Source organism: Purpureocillium takamizusanense, chromosome 8, assembly GCF_022605165.1.
Source record: "Purpureocillium takamizusanense chromosome 8, complete sequence".
NCBI lineage: Eukaryota > Fungi > Ascomycota > Sordariomycetes > Hypocreales > Ophiocordycipitaceae > Purpureocillium > Purpureocillium takamizusanense.
Window position 1 is genome coordinate 1,329,791 of NC_063075.1, and position 20,382 is coordinate 1,350,172.

A 20,382-nucleotide genomic window follows, 5' to 3' on the forward strand; every position below is an offset into this window, starting at 1 on the left:
ACAAACACTGCTGAACCGAGCCCAACCGCATCCCCAAAAGGCAGCAGTGCCGCGGGGCAGATCGTCGAGGAGGAGGCCGCGCCAATGTGTAACCTCCACCATAACAGATCTGTCTCTTGCCTCACGACGAGCATACGGACGGCACACATATTGAGACCGCCACTACCACCACCACATCTACTACTACCAGTGTCGGCCACGGCAACAGCATCTCCTCTTCGCAACCGGCTGCTGCCCTCACGTCCAGACCACCGCCGCCGCCCACTCCAGCTGCAGCTACGACGTCATTCCCGCAGCGCCCCGCCGCCGCCGCCGCCGTCGCACGAGCCGCATCACCACCACCACCACCAACCTCACGACTCGAGCTGCTGCCGCCGCCGCCACCGGCTTGCAGCAATCATGGCCGCCTCAAACAAGGACAAAATCGACCTCTCGTCCCTCGCTCCCCCCTCCTCCTCCACCACCGATGCCGACGCAGCCGCCGCCCCCTCCCACGAGTCCAAGATCCTCGACGTCCTCGGCGCGGCCGTCAACGGCTCGGCCCCCACAGAGCTTTCCGCCGAGGCCACGGCCGGCGAGGTCGACAAGCTGTATGTGGCCGCTACGGCGGCGGGCGGCAGCAACGCCGAGGACTTTCTCTGGGCGTGGTGGTCGCTGCTCGTCGGCGTCGTCAAGCTGATCCCCGCCGACGACGCCCGCATGCAGCTCCTCGTGTCCGTCGTTGGCCGCCTCAAGGCCCGGCGCGATGACGAGGTCGAGATGTGGGGGCAGAAGACGCGCGTGTGGTCGGAGCTGCCTATGCTGGGGCCTAACATGCGAGACGCTTGGAATAGTGCGTGAAGACTACCTCTTTCCTTTTCTCTTTTCCCTCTCCCTCCAAACACACACTCCCCGTCCCCCTTTCTCTCTTTCGGCCTGGGCGAGCACGCGTCGTCGTCGTCGTCGGCTTCATCGTGCGTCGCTCGTACTCGCACCAAAACGAAAGACGGGAGCATTTATCCTTTGCTAATGAATCGGCACCCGCCCAAGCAGTGCGCCCCATGTTCGACGGCTCCGATCGCGACAACGAGGCCATCCGGGAGTGGATCTCGCTCAACTCGTTCGCTGCGCGCATGTTCGGCGCCAAGCTGCAGAGCTGGGACAATTTCGCCATCTGGGAGCTGCGGTCCGGGCTCGAGGAGCCGCCGCTGAGCACGCCGAGCGCCAAGGAGACGAGCCTCGCCACGGCGTGCGAGTGGTTCACGCACGCCGGCGAGGAGCTGCACCGGCAGGGCCGCGGGCGCGGACGCCAGCTCGAGGCCATGGAGGAGCGCGCGCTCAAGCCCGGCCAGCTGTTCTCGAGCGGCAGGCCCGGGCTGAGCGACGAGCGCTGGCGCTTCTGGAGGGAGAGGATCGGCGTGCTGGCTGGCACCGCCGGCAGCGGGCAGCTCAAGGAGAGAGCGCAGGCGGTGCTGGACAAGATGAAGGACCTTGAGGAAGGGTCTGCGTGAGTACCGGCGCGGGAGGCAACGTGTCCGTGATGATGCTCAGGGTTCTACAACGCGGACATATGTGTGGAGAACTGGCACGGAGAACACATAGAGACACGAGTACACTAGAAAAAGTGTAGATTCAAACCAGAAGCACCTGATGTGACGGATGGTATATGAATGATGATGCGTTGCGAAGCCGTCGAAATGCCACACGATGAGACTCCAGAATACGCCATTTCACCCTCGGGACAGAACCCCCCCTTGTTCGCTCCGCCAGCCAGCCCGCCTTTACGCCTCGCCGCCTTGCCCTCGCATCTGCACGCCTCGGCTACCCATACATCATGTCGTCCTCTTCCTCGTCGTCCTCGACCACGGGAACGGGCTTCTTCTTGCCCATCTCCTCGCGGCACATGGGGCAGGTGCCCTTGCTGCGCAGCCAGGGCCCGACGCACTCGAGGTCGAAGCGGTGGCGGCCGCGGCAGGGCAGCTCGACGACGAGGCACCACTCGTCCTCGAGGTAGGGGACCTTGCAGATGGCGCAGTCGTCGTCGGGGGCGAGGCCCTTGCGGCCGACGCGGTCGAGGGTGTCGACGAACTGCTGGTCGACGCCGCGGAGCGTGGTGGGGGGGTCGTGGATGTCCTCGTCGAGGGAGGCGACGAGGCGGTCGAGGAAGTCGCGGTTGTCGGGCGTGGGGGCCGTGGCGGACAGCGTCTGCAGCTGGTCCTGCAGCAGGCGGAAGAGGGCGGCCGTGTCGACGGGGGTGGGCGTCGCGTGCGGGTTGTTGTGCGGCGAGCGCGTGCCCGTTGATGATGACGATCGTGGCTGCGGGTCGCTGCTGAGCTGGTTGAGGAGGGAGAAGAAGGAAGCCATGTCGACGCGGCGGCCGGTGCGACGGGGCTCCGAGAACTGGATGTTGTGCTCGACTGGTGAGGAGGTTGCTGTTAGCTTCTTCCTCTCTTGCGGGGGACTGGTCGTGAGCACGAGGAGGAACGGCTTACCTTCGTATTGAGTGGCCATGATGGGCGAAGTGAGGGTGGGAAACCTCGAGGTCGCGGTGGTACAGGAGTTTGCGGTGGTTCAGTATACGTGTGGACAAGCCCGGGGTAGATGGGCGTATAGGAGACGCGCGGAGTCTGGGGGGATGCGGTCAACCTCGCGGGGGTAAAGGGGCGGTGTTTGAGGGTCGATGCTGAGGTGAGGGTGGATGGGTGTAGGCACGGCAGGCAGAGAGATGTCGTCGCAAGTCTGCGGCAGCCAGGGTCCAGTTGGCGCGGGACCGGAGCGGGATTGACGGGTTGCTGGCGGCCGGACTGATGGATGGAGGGGTAGCAAGCAGGAGCCCATGGAACCCAGCACAAGGGGCAGCTCGCTGGCTTCTTCGCTTGCCTGAGTCCACTGTATGTATGTATGTGTGGCGCCAGTTGCTGCCACACAGGCTGGGGCAGCGAACCAGCAGGCGGAAACTCGGTAGGTGTGTCGGGGTCGCTCCACCTCAATGGAAGAGGACCTGCCATGGAATTTCCCACTTTCAGCTACAGGGCAGTTATAGTAGCGTAGATACATCAGGTACCTAGGTAGCTTCGACGGAGCTCGCCAGCCAGTTCTGTTCATCAGGCAGGTAACTTAGTACGTTAGTACTTCGTATCTATTACGGACCGCAGATCATTAAGACGAGGTCCTAAAATACAGACCCTGTACCACAAGACTACTAATTAGTTAATAAGTTATTACCTACTCGTCTGGCCGGCTGCCTCTGCATCTTCACAATGGCATTGTGTCGCCCATTTTGGAAGCCTCGAACCCTGTCTTGGGAGCTTTTGGTATCTTGGAGGGGAGCTGGTTCTGTGGCCAGCACCGCAGCTTTTGCGGGAACGATGAGCCCCAGCGCAGGTAGGCAGTCGCTGAGACCAACCACCCCGTCGAAGCCCAGTTGTTTGGTGCAGTTTCGCGCCGACGTCATGGCCCGTGTCTAAGGTACCTAGGTAGGTCGATAGGTAACTTAGTAGACAGACAGCTCCCCTTGTTGCTGGAAAACATCGCCAGACCGAGGTCCGTCCGCAACGACCAGCCAAGCTCCCTGCCCATCGGGTGCGGAGTTTGCCTCCACCCAGGGCTGCTGGTTCACTGCATTTTGCATTGCCATCCATGCGTGCTGCTGCTTCTCCGCAGCCAGCCGCGGCGGCGACGGCTCCATGTTTGGCATTTAGGCTGCGCAACTTGGCCACCTCCAGAGTCCAGACTCTTTACCGCTGCTGTCCGCTTGCTTGCATGAAGCTCGATATGGGAAATCGGCTGGCGCCTGCCCAGACGGCGGATTGCGTAACGAGGTATACTGTACGTACTTCCCAAAGGACTTTAGTACTTGGTGCTGTAGGTGCAAAGTACCAAGTACCTCTCTGTAGCGCAAAGCCAGGGCAACTTACCTCGCGCGCCCCTTCCTCCCCTCCCTCCAGCCTTGGGGGTTTGATTGCGACATTCCTGCCTTCGACCGCACTTCCTCTCTCCGTCTCTCTTGCCTCGTGTCTAGCTTCACTCAGCTTCACCCAGCTTCATCACACACTTTTCATCTTTTGATCCAGCAACGCGACCGAGATACCCCAATACCCCAATACAATACCCTCCACGAGCTGCTTTCCCTGCCATCAAGGAACACTTGCATCATCACCACTCACCATGTCCTCCGCCGCTGTCATCGGCTCGACCGGCCTCGTCGGCTCCAACATCCTGTCGACCCTCCTCTCCGTCGACACCTTCAAGACCGTTCACACCATCTCCCGCCGCGCGCCCAAGGCCACTGCAGCCAACCTCAATGCCATCGTCGAGGAGGACAACTCCAAGTGGGGCGCTGCCCTTGCCGCCATCGCGCCGCTCCCCACGGCCGTCTTCTCCGCCCTCGGCACTACCCGCGCTGCTGCCGGCAGCATCGAGAACCAGTGGAAGGTTGACCACGACCTCAACATCGAGCTCGCCACCGCGGCCAAAAAGGCCGGCGTCAAGACCTTTGTCTTCGTCTCTAGCGGCGGCACTCGCGGGTTCCTGTCCAGCTCGTTCCCCTATTCCAAGATGAAGAACGGCGTCGAGGATGCCATCAAGGCCCTGGACTTTGAGCAGGCCATCATCCTCCGCCCCGGCATGCTTCTAGGCAACCGCGGCGAAGGCCGGGCCCTCGAGGGCATCTTTCAGGGTGCCGTCCGAGGCCTGGGCTCCATCAGCCACGGGCTCCAGGATTCGGTCGGCCAGGAAGCTGACGTGGTTGCTCGCGCCGCGATCAGGGCAGTGCAGCTCGCCAACGAGGGCAAGGCCCCGGGCAAGTACTGGTCCGTCGAGCAAAAGGACATTGTGAGGCTCGGTCGTACCGAGTGGCCGGAGAAGCCGGCTGCGGAGCCGACGACGCCTGCTGCTCAGTAGTCGGGAGAGACGGTGAGGGGGTGCCTTGGTACAGCGCGGACTTGCGGAGGGTTGCGAATGGGAGGCTTGGGGGCTTTGGCGGTGATGACGTCGTACATGGCAAAGCTTGATTATCGCTGTGCGTCTGCGAAGATGCAAGCGTTCGTATCGACGCGACACAGTGCTGTGATCTGTTTGACTGCGGCTGGCCGTGATACGGGCACCTCGGGCGGCAGCCCGCGTGGTCTATGCAGACTAAGGCATGTCTCCGCCGGGGGACCTAACCTTACATAGACGGCCTCTACTGTACAGATTCGCCTGTGGCGCGGAGGAAGAGGCGGCTGGGCGTTGCCGATGCTATAACACGCGATGGGGTCTCGAAGCGCGAAGTAATGGGGGACTGACAACGGCCAAGTGTACTTTTGTGTGTTTTGTTGTTTGTCTTGCGATTCGAAGCCGAGATACCAACCAGAATGCCAACCATGCATGTTACGGGTGCAGGCACGCACATGAGCATGGGCTTGAAGCACGTCGACGTTGGCGTCCACGTGCGCTTGTTGTATTGCTTACTGCACAAAGTAGACGCGCCGCGGAGCCGCAGCTCGGCGTCGACATCTCTCCGACCGGGGCGGGGCCGCTGACGGCCAGCCCAGGGTCCACCAATGCCCCGCCATGAGCTGTAGAAAAAGGTGGGCGCCCACCACAGTCATCATACCTCACCCACCACCACACCGCACTCTTATTCAGATACTATAGCATCGCAACGCCCCGGAAGTTGTTGAACGCGTGGAACCGCCAATATCTTTGTTTCTTCTCCTCCTTTCTTTTTTTATTCTTCCCATCTGATCTCCCGTGCAAAAGGTTGACACCAGGCCCGACTGTCCAAAGCAAAAGAGGGGAAACGAAATACACGAGAGAGCGAGGAGGGGAAGAAACAGAAAAAAAAGCCGCTCGCGTGGACAGTCACACAGCCTCATACACACACATACAACGACAGAACCCCGCGATATAGACATGTCGTCAACGACCGACACCACCGCCGCCGCCGGTGCGCGACCCCAGATTGTCGGACCCGACGCGGGGCCCGAGGCGCCTTTCCCGCTGCGCATGGAGGGCAAGGTCATTTCGGGGTTTGGGCGCGGGTCTAAAGAGGTGAGTGAGTCGTGAGCCTGTCGGTCTTTCTTTTTGGCTTTGCCTCGTTGCGAAATGCCTCGTCCGTCCGTCCGTCCGTCCGTCCTCCGTCCTTTGCTAGGAGAGAATAGTATGACGGGGGAGGGGAAACATGCTTCCCCCTATACTATGTCATGGAGTGAGTGTGTGTGAGGCGGTTGTTGGGTGATGATTATGATGAGTAGGATGAGGGGACGGGATCATATAGAAAGGCAAATGAAGAGGAGGGCATGTGTATACCCTGCTATGAAACGAGAGCCGCGCCGAGCTGTTACTGACCGAAAACCTCACAGCTCGGCATCCCCACGGCCAACCTCCCCGTCGACGCCTCCCTCACGCCCTGGATCGCAGACGCCAAGTCGGGCGTCTACTTTGGCTACGCCGCGCTCAACCTCCCCGCCTCACACCCCAACGCCCACGACGGCGACAACATCACCTTTCCCTCCGCCTCCTCCTCTTCATCTCCTTCCTCCTCCTCCTCCTCCCCTCGCTCCTCCAGCGCATTCGCCGTCTTCCCCATGGTCATGTCCATCGGCTACAACCCCTTCTACAAGAACACGGTCCGCAGCGCAGAGGTGCACGTCCTGCACCGCTTCGCTGCCGACTTTTACGACTCGCACATGCGACTCCTCCTCCTCGGCTTCGTCCGCGAGGAGCGCGACTATGCCAGCCTCGAGGCCCTCGTCGACGACATCAACCTCGACTGCCGCGTCGCCCGCGCTAGCCTCGACCGCGACGCCTGGCGCCCCGCCGGAGCCTCGCCCGAGGGCGCCGAGTGGCTCGTCAAGCCCTTGTAGGTACGTATGTAGGTAGGCTGGCTCGCTGCGGCTCGTTCATCCAGGGAACAGGAGCAGACGGTAAACGTGGTAAAGGAAAGAGAGAAGGGGGAGGGGGAACAGAAGATGGGCGGTAGGCGGACACACAAACAGCTGTGGGCGGAGCGGAGCACCAGGACAGACAGCGCTCACGAATAAGCACATTACGACATTGCTCAAGCAAGGCTATTTGCTTCCCCTTATTTTTCCTTTCCCAGCATGTACGCGTGCAGAATCGGCGTCGTCTCGTATTTGCGGGTATCTTGTCGAGCTCCCATAATCACCCCGGCTGCGCGTCAAGCGCCGGCAGTCCGTCAAACCGTTTAATTGCCCACTGGCTCCTCCCGAAAGGCCCAGTGAATCCGTTTACATCCCATTTAAACCCAATTCCAAGCAGCTTTCTTTGCAAAAAGCCTGCTGCGACAAAATTCAACAAAGAAAGCAAGAAACACCACCCATGCAAAAGCATCTACGGAGACACGCAGGCTATACCGCGAGCTGGTGCGGCTCCTGGTTGGGGTAGTATCTCGGTAGGAACTGCGCACGCCACTGTTAGTTCCTCGTGCTCGCGTCCCCGTTCGGGTTAGGACTGGTACTCACATTCATGATAATCATCATGGGAATGTCAAACACGTCTCGCTTGATCGTCCAGCAGTACGTGCAGTTCACCTTTCCATCTCTTTCGATGCGCGAGATGCCATGCTCGCCGTCAATCCGTGTCACTCGGCTGCTCAGGATACCGGTCCTTGGGTCCTTGCGCGAGGTCCCGTTCTTTCCGTCCAGGTCCTCCTGCGTCCGGTACTTCATCAGGCTACAGCTCCGCTGTACCTTACCCCGACTGTCCTCGAAGGCTAGCTGCGCAAAGTCGCGGTAGAACTGCACGACGCTGTCGTCGTCTAGCAGCTCGGCCAGGAACACGGGGTGCGACCGGTTGTCTGTCAGCTCCTTGGTCCGCGGCGTCGAGTCGCCGGTCCGCGACCCGCTATCGCCGTCGACGGATCCACCATTCGACGCCGGGCGCACGAAGACGTTTCGATTCGGTTCCTTGCCCAACAACACCTCTTTTGTCCATCCCGTCAACGCCGTGAACTCCTTGTTGACGGCGGCAACCTCGCCGGACCGTCGACATACAATGGTCGGGGCGCAGCAGTGCTGGAGGAAGTCGTCGAATTCAACAAGGGTTCGTTGGAAACATTTCTCCATAAATACTAGATCCTCGCGCGTGAGGTCCTTGGTACAGGATATGAACGACGGTCGAATCTCTCCCAAAGACTTCGCTATCAGCAAAAGCTTATTCAGCGGCAGACGGTCCTTGATCACTGATATCATGTTATGGAAGCCGGCCGTGTAGGGGTATGGCTCCTTCACGCTCGCGTAGACAGCTGCAGAATCCCGTTGTCGCTTTCCGAGAATCGTTTGCGTCAGCTTGTCCTGTTTGGACTTCATCTTCGATGCGACCGAAACACCCGGCAGGCCGCCAAAGGCGCTGGTGCCCGGCGAGGCTTCCATCGTGGCTTGGGGGCTCGCGGTTGCGTCGGTGCTGGGGCTGGCTAGGCTGTTTGGGCCTGCAGCAATGGCGTATGCATGGGGCAAACCGTGCTGAAGATTGCCCTGCGTGTATGTGTTGGGGCCCGAGTCCATGCCAGAGTAGTCGCTCCCCATCATGGTGTCATAGCCGGTGCCGGCACCGTTGCCGAACATGGCTGCATAGTTGGCCTCTGTCGACGGCGTCTGCGACATCGAGTTTTCGCGAGGTGGCGTCTCTGCGCCGAGGGCCATCTTGTTGAGTATGCCAAACTCCCAGCCGGCATACTGGCTCCCGAAATTCAGGCCCTCGAGGTCAAAATTGTAAAGGGCCGGGTTGCTTGGGTCGAACAAGGCGTTGAAGTCCATGGTGTTGCCCGTAAGCATGTTGTCCATCTGCGGTGCGTTGTTGGCCTGGAAGGATGGCGACACGGGCGAGGCTTGGGGGTTGAAGGTGATGCCGTCCATGGCAACCTGAGGCTGGCTGCCGGCTGAATAGACGGGGAACGGCGCGGCAGTGCCCTGGGTGAGGAAGTTGCTCCCTGTTGCGGGCGTGGACATGGTGTCTGACTGGCCAGAGTCCTGTCGCTGGCCATTCTGCCGCGTGCGCGTGGCATTGAAGTTTGGACCCAGGACAGGCCCGAGGGCTTCCTCGGGCGCGTCGTGAAGGTATTTGGCCTTCTTGCGCACGCCATCCTGACAAGCGTCGGCAAGGCCGCGCTTAATACAGCGTTTGCATGGTCGTTCGTCACCTACATGAGGGTAAGGGTTAGTGAGTCTGTCTGCTGATGCGACGGGAGCGGTGACATGTCGGAAACAAGTGGACGAGAGTCTGAGTCGCCGGCCGCAGGCGGTTGGCCATCAGTTATCACTTACCGCAGGTGAGGTGTGCCCTCTGACAGGCGTAGCATGCTCGCCTCGCCTTCTTCCTCCTGGGCCGCAAGGGGTCCTTGGGGTCGTACTTCTTCTTGACCTCGCCGTCGTTGTCGCCCATCTTGGAGTCGTCCCTCAGAAAAGATTCCGACTCGTCCTCATTGTCGGACATGTGGTCCGAGACGTCTGCGCCGGTTTCCTCCATGTCGTCGGGCATTTTGCCTGGGTCTTATATCGTGGATCTGTCGGACTTGGGCACGGCAGCCTCGAGGGCACCCCGGTTGCCGCTGCAACGACGCTCACGCACGGTCAAGACGGCTATGCACGCTCCGAACTCTCAGGAGCGTGGCTCCCTGGGCCATCCAAGTGCCTGCGGAACCACACCGGCGTTCGCCTCGGTTGCACAGAGCTGCGGCAGAGGGGTCAGACCGCTGGTCCAAGGGCGCCTCGTACGGTGAGAAGGTGGAGGCGGTTTCGCGCAAAGGGGTCCACCGAGGCACGGAGGGGGGTCGAGGTGCTATGCGCTCCAAGGAGGCGTCTGTCGTCGGCTGGAGCGCGTGCGGACTGAGACAGACAGGCCGAGCCGCGGGTGTGTGATTGGGCCGGGGCCAAGAGTCGCGCTGGCAGAGGAGCAGCCGATCGCTGTGACCTGCCGTCCAGGTGATCGGGTACCCTGCCGAAACAGGGCTCTTGGACGTCAATGTCTGCTCGTATTCTGGGTAGAGAGGAGCGCAGGCGAGGTCCAATGAAGGGGAGATGGGCCAAGGGCGAGGCGCTCCCGTGTAACGTGGGCGTCGGTCGTCAGTTGGGCGGCGTCGAGGTCGGCCGCATGAGAGGCGGGAGGCGGGCGTTCGCTGGCAGCACGGAGGCGCACCCAAGATGCTGGAACGGCGGAGCGGCTAGGTGATGTGCTGATCGCGCTCGTCTGATTCGGGCTCGGCTGGCGACCGAGAGGAGGTGAGGGCGCGCGCGACTCCTGTTGGACGTAGATATGAAGGAGAAGCAGGCCGGTCGTCGGTGGCGGATCTGACAGTCGTGGCGAGCGACCGAGTGTGGGGGAGGCGTGGTGGTGTGCTAGACGCAGCTACCCGTTGCCCATGTGCCTGCCCGCATCGATTATTGACGAGCAAAGGGGTCCGCTGGGGCGCCGTGAAGGAGGAGGAGGAGGAGCAGAGACGAAGGAGGGGTACAGGCGGGCGTCGCGAGCGAGCTGGCGTCGGTGCTGTCGTTGAGGTGGGGTTTCGCGTGGCGGTTGTGCAGCAGGTGTCGCGCAGAGATGAGGCATGCGAGCAGAACCGGCACGCACACACGCACGCACGCAGAGAGACACACAGACACACAGAAACACACCCAAGCTGGTAGTGCCCAAAGTCGGTCGGCGGCTTCGAGGACGGCTCACGATGCGCGGTTGGCGGCGCAGGGACGCTTGACGGGACGTCTTGTGCGGGACGGTGACGGGGCGCAAGAGGCGGGAGGAGAGGCAAAGGAGGAGGAGCGGGAGAGGAGGAAGAGCGTTGGAGGTTGGTGTTGAGTCAAGGTCGGCTAGCCGCAAAAGCGCAGTCGCAATGGCTGTTTACGTGATGGTGCGGGACCGGGCGTGGAGGAAATGGAAGGAGCCCCATCAGTTTGGGCCAGTGGTGGTTTCCATGTGGGATGGATGACGGAGGGGGGGGCCAACGGCGCTGGAGGGAAGGTATGGGATGGGACGGGACGGATTGGATGGATGGGATGCGATGGGATGGAAATGGAGGGGAAACCCAATGCTTGCCGGAGCCTCAGTCAACTGCTGCACGGCTCAAACGTCGCTCCATTGGACCATGATGCATGAGAGGGCATGGATGGATGGATGGGTAGTTTTGATGGGCCGCCGACGACGTTGAACACGGCACGCCGCCCTTTTCCAGCCACCCAATGCCAATGCCAGTGCCAATGCCATAATGTCACCAAAACCCACCGCGGCCCTCCATGGCACCTCGGGCTGAATGAATGCGGGGTTTTCAGCGCTTTCCAGGCGCGGGCGCGGGCAGTTGAGGGCGGGCTTGGAGCCTCCATGGAACCAACCCCGGGGCGAATCAGCGACGACGTGGTTGGCCCGAGGTTAGCGGAGCGGCAGCCCGACAAACGGTGGTTCGTACTGGGTACGGCGGGGACCGAGGCGGCTGGTCGGAGACAGCAGTACTCGATACCATGACGGCTGAAGCACGCTGGGGCGGCAATCCCTCCAGACTTGCCTTGCAAGGAAACCGAGGGCGAAATACGTACTACGTACCTGTAGTAGAGGGGTGGAGATGATCCGCAACACCCAGATTTGATCTCCAGCGCGCCGCTCGAAGTAACTAGTACAGGAGTCGTAGTCCAACCAGCCCAGCCCAGGGTGCCGCGACGGACAGTTCGTCGTCAACAGCGCGTGGGCAGTTGTGAACTTAGTTGCCCGGGACGGTCCGGTCCTGTTGGGGGAGAGTTGCGCGTGCGCTCCCGCCCAAGACAAGCGAGCGGGCCAGACCGGACGTCGCCGCCGACGACGACGTGTGCCTGGAATTGACAGGGCGACGGGCAGGAGTGAGGCCAATCTTCATCAAGTCTGGGGTGCGCAGGGCCTGCGTGCATGAGACTTGGTGGTGGCTTGCCGGGGTCGTAAGACGACGACAGATGGCGGGCTGCCAAGGTTCGTCGGCTCACAGTGTGTCCCTGCAACGGTGCGTGCATGTTTCCCAGCAGTTCTCATCCGTCTGTTTTCTTTGTTTGGTCAAGATGACCCTGCTTCCTGTTTAAGCGTGCCTTGCTAGCTCTCGCTATGAAGTGCGTCTGGCCTCCCCGTGCCCGTCGAGCATCGCCTCGACATTGCTGCTTGGGTACGTACCAAGCACCTTACCCTACAAGTACCCTGCGTACGATAGTACCCAGCTACCTTAAGAGGTACCTACCTACCTTGGTACCTCCACGGAGCAGAAGTACGCCTTCACAATTGCGAATGCCTTGCTTCAATTGATCAATTTCTGCTCGCGTGCGCCTGCCTGCCTTTCGAGATACGTAAAGCGTTCGGTCCACCACACAACAAGCAGGGCATGGCTCCTCCCCGGCCCCAATCCGCCCCTGTCAACTTCAACACCACCTCCTCCTCCAACCACCACCACCACCATCACCACCATCACTGGTCAGCATCCAGCCCTTCGAGTCACGCCCGCCCACCTCGCATACGCGCACAACGGCCCGTCGAGCGCCAATACCTACTACGCTAGTAGTACCAGTATGGGGCTGGAAATAACCGAGAACCGAGCCGAACGTCTTCCCCATGCTTTCCAGCCGCCTCCTCCCCACCCCGCACCCCACGCTCGAGAGCACCAAGTCCGAGCACGCATGCGTCCGCTGCTGGGTGCTGCCGACGCCATCTAATCTGGCCGCACGCCTCCATCATCTCCTCCGGCCCGCTCCACGCAGATCCCATCAATAACGTAGTGGTAGTGCAATTATCACTGCTACCTGCCCACCTACGATACATACTTACCTACTTACATAGTACCTACATACATCCAGTATCGCATGCGCCGAGAGACCTACAGCGATGCCCACATGTTTGTGCTCGCCTATGCGACAGAAGAGGCGCGCATCGCTCTTGTGCCGATCCATCTTGGGTCCCGTGGTTGCATCGCAGCTCGGATCGTCATGGTGGTGATGTTGACCGTCGTGAGCCATTCGCACACGGCCACATGCTGCGCGCGTGTTTTGCTGCCCTCTGGCATGTGAGGCAGCAGCGCATATCCCTGACCCTGACTTTGAGCCCCCTGTCCAATGCAGCAGCATGCCTGCTGGTTCGGTGTACCTGCCACCCACTGCTGGGGGACACATGAAATGAAAGAAATTTGCTAATGAGAGAGCGCCTCCTGCGAGGCGTCCGTCCCAGTCAGTTCCAGCTGTGCCAAAAAGTTACCAACCCCCCCTCGCCGAGGCCATTCATGCCCTGCTGCCCCAGTCTGCTCTAAGCTGCAGTAGATATGTTGTGCTCCGTTGCTACGACAGGCATAGGGGTGGGTGTCGAGGATCGCATCTGGTCGACCCGTCGTCCATAAACCAAGGCATGCGAGTGATGTGCTGCTGCTGCTCCGACGCACCGAGTGGTAAGACGTGCCTGCCCCCGGCCTGAGCTACACCGACTTCCCATCAGCACCGTCGCTGCCTCTCCTCGTCACAGATCAGGCGCACGCAAACGGCTTGTTTGTCAGGCCATGGCGTGGGGGAATGATGAGCCGAGGCGCCCATCTTGGTGTCGTGTGACCGACGGCCACCCAGAGGTGCTCGCGTCTCGCCGTCGCCAGATGCTCAGACGCCTTGCATGGCTCGTCGCGCAGGGGGGCCAGGCAGCAGGCCGCACGGCACAGGCTCAGTAGTCCGAGCAGGCCTTCTCGAGTCTGAACAGGCACGTCCGCAGTCAGCCTATCTGCGTGATGTGTGATTCCGCTGCATTGTGCACTTGGAGTAGTAGTAATATTCCGAGACGCGCCTCTCTCTCCGGCCTCATCTCTCTCTCGGCTTATACAAGTGGCAGCCGTCATAGCTGTTTCAGTCGTCTGGCGTTGCTGACCGACCAACGACGAACTGCCGTCGACGGGCGTTCATGTCATGCTCGACCACGCGCCCCGGCGCCGCGAACCCTGCAACTGAGACAATGTTTCATCGTAGGTCTACACCGCAGTGGGCTCCAAGGGTTGTCCAAAACCGCATCTGCCCAATCTCCCCCTAAATCGTCATGATGCGTCTAGTACTAGTAGTAGTCTAGCTTTTGGCAAAACGGCTCTTACGCCGAATCTGCTTGCCGTGCCGAAAGAAGATGTACGGAAAGGGGAGCATGGCCACGGTGAGAAAGGCCAGCAGAGACGACGCCCACTGATAACCCAGCTTTTCGTACATTTGTTCCCCGAACAGAGGAAACGCCGCTGCGACGGTCATATATGTCAGCGCCGGCAGCTCGTGACACACGCATGTCTGCGGCACAATAACAACAGGTGCGCCACTGCGTCCGGCCGAGGACAGCGGTGGCTTCTGGCATCATGTGAGGTGCTGCTGGACTGGACATGGACCTACGTACCGGCAAACAGGCAACGAACGAATGTGTTGGCAGCGAGTGCGCTTGCTGCGTACAGAGGGTACGCGTCGACCTGTTCAAACAGTGTGTGAGCGAGTTTCTCTGTTGGCGTCGAGCGCAGCAGCCCCAACTCGACTCTCCTCGACATGACTCCGTGCCAAGTACGTACCAGAAAGGTAAAGATGCCCATGAATAAGAGCATGTTTCTGTGTGATATGGCTGCGTCAGTTCCACAGCCCATGACGGATATCGTCAGACACGCGATGTGCCATCACAAAGAACGGAGTGAGACAGCGGGATGCACCGGTCAGGGCCGTGTCATGCCCGTTGGGGCCTATTCGCCCGCTTCATGATGCTTACAACCCCCCCCCCAAAAAACAAAAAGGCTGGAGCCGTGGCGTTGTCCATGCGAAGAGGGAGCTCTGATGATGCAATTGGGCCAGTCGCCTGGGGCCACGATGGGCACCGGAGGGTTTGGCGGCGTGACCGTCCTGCGCACCACGACGGACGACGGACGGGTCACAGTCGTCACCAAGTACGGGGCGGGCACGCGGCGGTGCAACAAAGAGGCTTTTGGGCGAGCAACAAGCAACTCACCCCATTCCAAAGACGGCAGACCCAATGATGGGGACGATCCAGTGCACCCACGGATAGGTGGACCAGCCAAACATGAAGAGGCCGGTAGGGGCCAGCACGGAGCCCAAGATGGCGGGCGGGAGGCGAAACTCTGGCTCGCTGGCGCCGCTGACCCCCGTCTCGCGCTCGTACTTGCGAATGAGGCGGGCGCGGATGCGGTGCCACAAGGGACCGGTCGCGGCGCCCAGGAACATGGAGACCATGATGCCAAGGAAGGCGAGGCCCGTCTGCCAGATGTTGAAGCCGTGATTGTTGCCGAAGACGAGGGGAAAGGCGCCGAAGAAGAGATAGAGGATGCCGAGCAGGATTGCCGAGAAGAGGCACAGGTTGAGGCACATGGGCTCGAAAAGGAGGAGCTGAAAGGGCCGCAGCAGGGAGAGGCCGACGGCGTGGGCGACCGACTTCTTGACGCGCTCCGACGGTGCGGTCCACCTGTCGTCACCGGTCTGCTTCCGGAGCGCGCGTGCCTTGTTCCTGAGAAGGATGGGGTCTAGACACACACACACACGCAAGAGAAGTGAGATGAGATGAGATTTTGCGGACGGGTGAGACACGCATGAGCGGGAGGGGAGGAGGCCCCGGGGGGGGGAGGGTGAGGGTGAGGGAGGGGGACGGGGGAAACAAACTCACGGTATGTCTCGGGAACGAGAAAGACAATGGCCAGCAAGAGAGCAAAGGACCAGATGAGCAACACGTAGTAGGTCCAGCGCCAATCGACATTGTAGTTGATGAAGCCGCCGAGCAAGGGGCCGAGGCCGGGGCCGACAAAGGGGGAGACGGAGAAGAGGGCCATGGGGCCCTGGAGCTCGTGCCTGTCAAAGAGGTCGCTGACGGTGCCGCCCGAGACGGCGAGGAAGGCGCTCCCGGAGAAGCCGTCGAGGAAGCGGAAGACGACGACGGTGGCGATGGCATGGCCGCCGCGGGCGACGGCCTGGGGCACGAGCCAGACGAGGTACATGGACCAGGCGACGAGGTAGATGGGGCGGCGGCCGAAGAACTCGCTCAGGGGGCTGAGGAGCATGGGCCCGCAGCTGAGGCCCAGGACGAAGGTCGACAGGCCCAGGACGGAGACGATGCGCGAGTTGCCAAACTCGGCCTCCATCTGGGCGTACGTGGACGTGTAGATGGAGCTGGCGCAGGTGCTGTTTTGGATCCGCGTGGTGTTGGGGGGGTCATGTCAGTCTGGTTTCATTATAGGCGCTCCCCAGCTCGCCTGTCCATCATCACCCCCCTTTCTTTCCTTCTTTCTTCTGACTTTCCATGTGTGTGTGTGTGTGTGTGTGTGTGTGGTTGTTGACTTACACGCATAGGCTGACGTGCGAGACGATGAAGAGAATGAGCCACTTGCGCGCCTTGCTGAAGCTCCGCGGGCAGAGGGGGTCCTCATCTCCATTGTCCCAACCGACCTCGAAGGGATCCTTTTCGCTGCCAGGGCGTCCGCCTCCGCTGTTTTCACTTGCTGCTGCCGCTGCCGCTGCTGACGCTGCTGCTTCGCCTTGGCCATCGCTGTCGCTGCTGGGCCCGTCCGACACGCCGTAGCCGTTCTGCGACCGGGTGCGGTGCAGCGAGCGGCGGACGGTCGCGGTGGTGCTCGTGGACGAGAGCCGCGGCTGCAGCTCCATGTCGCCGCCACCGCCGCCGCCGTCGCCGTTGGGCGCGTGGTGTGGCGGCGGCGCGTGGTGGTTGTGGTGAAGGTTGTGCTCGTTGTCGCCGGTGACGCCATCGATGCGTCGCGACTCGAGGCCGTCCATCATCGTCATGGACTCAGCCTATTCTAAACAAAACAATCTCCGTCGATGCACAGCCATGGATTTCGCGGGAGAGAATGCGTTCGACGGTGTATATTTCACTGTCGCCTTTTCTCCTCCTCGCACTCGGATGAAGCGGACGGGGTGGGTAAGGAGGAGTGGCTTAAAATAAGGAGTCATCATGGCAGGTCGGCCGAGCCCGACGGACGCCCTTCGTCTACAAAGCGTAAAAGATGGAGTTTGCGGGCGCGTGCCGGGCGGGCGAGAGACGGAATCATCACCTTATTTCCGGTCCGTTCGCGGGAAGCCGCTTAGTTAGGCGGGCGCCAAACTGCTGTCGAGGAAACTACCGGGTCTGAAGCCAAGGGAAGGGAGGCTAGCGGGTCGGCCCATGTGCTCGCTCACTTATTAACTCAAAAAGTTGCCTATAAGAAATGTACTAGGCTAAGGTTGTATTAATGACGGGGTTCATCGAGACTGGAGAGGAACGAACGCCTTCTCCGCTGCGACGAAGCAACTAAACTCTACTCTGGTTTGGTCTGGGCTGCGGTTGCTATTGTCGCGCCGGGCCCTTTTTCTTACTTCGATGGCTCCCAGACTCTTCTTGACTGAAAAGGGGCAGCAGAGAGACTTGGCTCCCCGATTTTGGATTTTGACCGACTGCGCCCAAAGGTCGTATGTAGTCGGTGGAGCACGGCGGCATCGTTCCCAAGCGTCTCGATATATGTAGCATATGTGAGCAAGTAAGCGGAATACGGGTCGGCTGTTCGTCTCTTCGAGCGGGCGGCAATCTGGTCAAGAGCTTGTACGTTGCCGAGACGGGGTTAACGTGTGATGTGGCCGGCCATCCGTCATGATGCCGTCCGTGTCGCTGTTGCTCTCGTCTTACGCGGCGTGTAGAGCATTGAAGGCGGGCATGAGGTCGACTTGACCTAACTTGACTTGGAGATGACAATGGACGATCATGTCTGGCCAGTCAAACTCCCTGTATATATAACAACCCGAGTCAAGGGAGGCGGACAAAGATACTCCATACATGCAGCATAACATAGCGTCTAGGCTTGTACGTGCACTGTCCAAGCCACGCCTATTCATCTCAGTCGCCCCGTCACCCATCTATCAATAACAGTGAAATCAAATCCATGCTGCCGTCTAAATCAATCACAATATCAAGATCAAAACGCTTGCGTCCCTGCAGTCCATGCCCTCATGCCGTGCCACCCGCCGCTGTCCATGCCGACTTCATACATGTGGACATAAATGAGTATGTTCGCCCCGTCAACACTCTCTTCTCTCACATCCACACAACGGTCCTCTCATCTCGAAGCAAACAAACCTCTAGTACGACTCGGAGAGCCCGGAAAAGTCCGGCACATCGGCGTCGCAGTTAAAGTCGCGCTCGTATGCCTTCTCCGGCAGGATGCCCGCCTTGAGGCCGGCCTCGTAGCTCCACAGGGTCGCGCTCTCTGTCTTCCACGTCCAGTACCACCAGCCCCAGCCCTTCTCGAAGCTGTGCATCTGCGCCTCGGCAAACATGCGGAGGAACTTCTTGTAGTCGCCGCTGAACTGGCCCGGGTCGGCGTTGGCCTTGGCGCACGAGCACGCCCCGTCCTTGGAAGGGCAGCTCGGCTTCATCACTGACGACGCCTTGTCGCCCGTGTCGTAGGTGCCCTCCCACCGGTTGCCCCAGCCCACGCCCGTCAGGTACCGCGCGCAGTCCGTGTCGGCCTGCGACCACTCGGCGAAGATGGTCGGCCCTCCGTAGCCGCGCGCCGGGTCCATGGCCAGCTCCGCCTGCTTCGTCCACCCCTCGCACGCGTACTGCACCTTGTTCTGGTGCGTCATGGCGATCTGGTCCTGGTTGAAGATGACGTACTGGTGCACGTCGAGCGCCATGTCGTCGTACCCCGGCAGCAGGCCCTTCCAGTTGTCCAGCCCCATGAAGCCGTCGCCAAACACTACCAGCGCCTTGACCCCGTTCTTGCGCACAATGTCGCGCGCATCCTTGGTCCACTGGATCACCTCGCTCGTCTTGAGGAACGTCATCTTGGGCTCGTTGACGAGCCCGTAGTGCGTCACAATGTTCTTGTACCGCGCCTGCGCGAAGAACTTGGACAGACGGTCGTGCATCTCAAGCGACCGCTTGCCGTTGAGCTGCCCGTCCGTCCCGTTGAGCCACCCGATGGTGCCCCAGCGCCCGCTGTGGTTCCATCCGTTCTGGCTCCCGGGCAGCCCATGCACGTCGAGGTTGACACGCAGCCCATACTTGCGCGCCCACTCGATGCCGCGCAGCAGGTACCGCCACGACGTCCGGAAGATGTACGGGTCCCCGTCGTACACCTGCACCGCCCAGTACGAGAACGGGATCCTCACGTGGTCCATGCCCGCCGCCGCGATCGCCTTGAACGTGTCCTCGGTCACAAAGGACGCGTAGTGTGCCTCGATCGTCTTGGCCGCCGACGCCCCCAGGTGCTTGCAGAGGTTCCACTCGTCGATGACGCCCAGGTTGGTGTTGTAGTTGAAGAGGGACGGTGTGATGAACGGCTCGAGAGACAGCCATCCGCCCAAGTTGACGCCGCGGGCCGGTCTATCGCCGTACGACCCCCATTTCTCGTTGAGCGCTGGGACTTTGTCGTTTGCCTTGGTCGAGTCGTCCCACGATGTGAAGAGCCCCATCACCGGCAGGTCGCCCACCATCTCTTCGGTAAAGGTGACGTTGAACCCCGTCGTCGTCTTCCACGTCCACGGGTCGAGGTACGTGTTCTGCCACTTTGTCGGGATCTGGCTCCGGTCCTTGTCGCCCAGGCTGGAGTCCTCGGACTTTTCGTCATCCCCCTTTTTCTTACTCACTACCACCGCCACTGCAATGACGATGATGAGAACCACCAGGCTGCACGCCAATAAAATCCCTGGCATATTCGTTAGCATGGGGTGCCCGGTTTAGCCCGTTCAGCTCCGGCTCACAAAGCTTCTTTCTCGACTTCTTTTGCCGCGGGCGGTGATAATAATCTTCCTTCTCCAAGCTGTCCTCGCTCCAGCGGCCGCCGCCTCGTAGCCCGGACCGTCGGACTCTTCCCTCTTCCATCATCGCCCCACTGACGACTCTTCGCTTCTTGTGCTTGTGTTGGTGCTTTCTCGGTTTCGGAGGCGTCATCTCGGGCTCACGGGGCTCTTCTCGACGCGGTCGCTTCCTTCTGGTCTCGCCATACCCGCCTGGGCCAGACCTGTGCTTGTGTCGTGCATTTTCTCTATCCAGCCGAGCCAGTGCGCCCGACGACAGCGAATGCGGCGCCCGGTCCTCCCTACTCTCGTCCGAAGCTGTCGCCGGCCTCCTCGTGTGTGACTTTCGTTTCCTGTGCTGGTTTCTTTTCGAAGGATCTCCGCCGCTGCCGCGATGGCGACGCTGTCGGTGCGCCGCCGGCCGCGACGACGACTCCCTCGGCGCCATTTATTGGTTCGAATCGTGCTCTCGACTGGACAATGGCGTTTACTCGATCGTGCTGATGTCTATTGTTGATTGGAATGCGGCGAGCCTGCACCGTTCGTGTTAAGTGACCGCGGGGGCATCAAGAAACGGGGGACATGTCTTGGACGACGCGTCGCTCGGCAATTTCGATCCGTCATGCGAGTGGCATCCCAAGGCGTCCAAGATTGGCGAGGCGCATTAGTTTCCTTG

General features: G+C 60.7%; 7 protein-coding genes across 8 annotated transcripts; 3 read left to right on the forward strand and 4 right to left on the reverse strand.

Annotated features, from left to right (window-relative positions):
- Positions 1 to 92: 92 nt before the first annotated feature.
- JDV02_008454 (uncharacterized protein) lies at positions 93 to 1,664 on the forward strand. The gene is made up of 2 exons (XM_047990053.1): positions 93 to 832; positions 1,033 to 1,664. The coding sequence occupies exons 1-2, from the start codon at positions 400 to 402 to the stop codon at positions 1,488 to 1,490; spliced, it is 891 nt and encodes a 296-aa protein (XP_047846059.1). The 5' UTR covers positions 93 to 399; the 3' UTR covers positions 1,491 to 1,664.
- On the reverse strand, positions 1,605 to 2,746 carry JDV02_008455 (uncharacterized protein). The gene is made up of 2 exons (XM_047990054.1): positions 2,472 to 2,746; positions 1,605 to 2,396 (listed from the first exon to the last, which is right to left on the reverse strand). The coding sequence occupies exons 1-2, from the start codon at positions 2,488 to 2,490 to the stop codon at positions 1,801 to 1,803; spliced, it is 615 nt and encodes a 204-aa protein (XP_047846060.1). The 5' UTR covers positions 2,491 to 2,746; the 3' UTR covers positions 1,605 to 1,800.
- A 1,072-nt stretch (positions 2,747 to 3,818) lies between these two features.
- On the forward strand, positions 3,819 to 5,372 carry FMP52 (Protein fmp52, mitochondrial). The gene has a single exon (XM_047990055.1). It carries the CDS (start codon positions 4,147 to 4,149, stop codon positions 4,879 to 4,881), a length of 735 nt encoding a protein of 244 aa, XP_047846061.1. The 5' UTR covers positions 3,819 to 4,146; the 3' UTR covers positions 4,882 to 5,372.
- A 219-nt stretch (positions 5,373 to 5,591) lies between these two features.
- Positions 5,592 to 7,175, forward strand: FMN1 (Riboflavin kinase). Its single transcript, XM_047990056.1, has 3 exons — positions 5,592 to 6,012; positions 6,324 to 6,827; positions 6,879 to 7,175. Exons 1-2 carry the CDS (start codon positions 5,875 to 5,877, stop codon positions 6,825 to 6,827), a joined length of 642 nt encoding a protein of 213 aa, XP_047846062.1. The 5' UTR covers positions 5,592 to 5,874; the 3' UTR covers positions 6,879 to 7,175.
- Positions 6,994 to 10,908, reverse strand: ERT1 (Transcriptional regulator of nonfermentable carbon utilization). The gene is made up of 3 exons (XM_047990057.1): positions 9,246 to 10,908; positions 7,446 to 9,121; positions 6,994 to 7,382 (listed from the first exon to the last, which is right to left on the reverse strand). The coding sequence occupies exons 1-3, from the start codon at positions 9,457 to 9,459 to the stop codon at positions 7,332 to 7,334; spliced, it is 1,941 nt and encodes a 646-aa protein (XP_047846063.1). The 5' UTR covers positions 9,460 to 10,908; the 3' UTR covers positions 6,994 to 7,331.
- Positions 10,909 to 12,360: 1,452 nt separating this feature from the next.
- JDV02_008459 (uncharacterized protein) lies at positions 12,361 to 17,041 on the reverse strand. The gene is made up of 6 exons (XM_047990058.1): positions 16,261 to 17,041; positions 15,589 to 16,100; positions 14,920 to 15,448; positions 14,492 to 14,528; positions 14,326 to 14,395; positions 12,361 to 14,173 (listed from the first exon to the last, which is right to left on the reverse strand). Exons 1-6 carry the CDS (start codon positions 16,716 to 16,718, stop codon positions 14,013 to 14,015), a joined length of 1,767 nt encoding a protein of 588 aa, XP_047846064.1. The 5' UTR covers positions 16,719 to 17,041; the 3' UTR covers positions 12,361 to 14,012.
- A 635-nt stretch (positions 17,042 to 17,676) lies between these two features.
- JDV02_008460 (Glucan 1,3-beta-glucosidase) lies at positions 17,677 to 20,326 on the reverse strand. Of its 2 annotated transcripts, XM_047990059.1 has the most exons (2): positions 19,671 to 20,326; positions 17,677 to 19,615 (listed from the first exon to the last, which is right to left on the reverse strand). In XM_047990059.1, the coding sequence occupies exons 1-2, from the start codon at positions 20,152 to 20,154 to the stop codon at positions 18,045 to 18,047; spliced, it is 2,055 nt and encodes a 684-aa protein (XP_047846065.1). In that variant the 5' UTR covers positions 20,155 to 20,326; the 3' UTR covers positions 17,677 to 18,044. The 2 variants fall into 2 exon arrangements, with proteins under 2 accessions (XP_047846065.1, XP_047846066.1); XM_047990060.1 differs by having other exon boundaries at positions 17,677 to 20,326.
- Between the last annotated feature and the right edge of the window lie 56 nt (positions 20,327 to 20,382).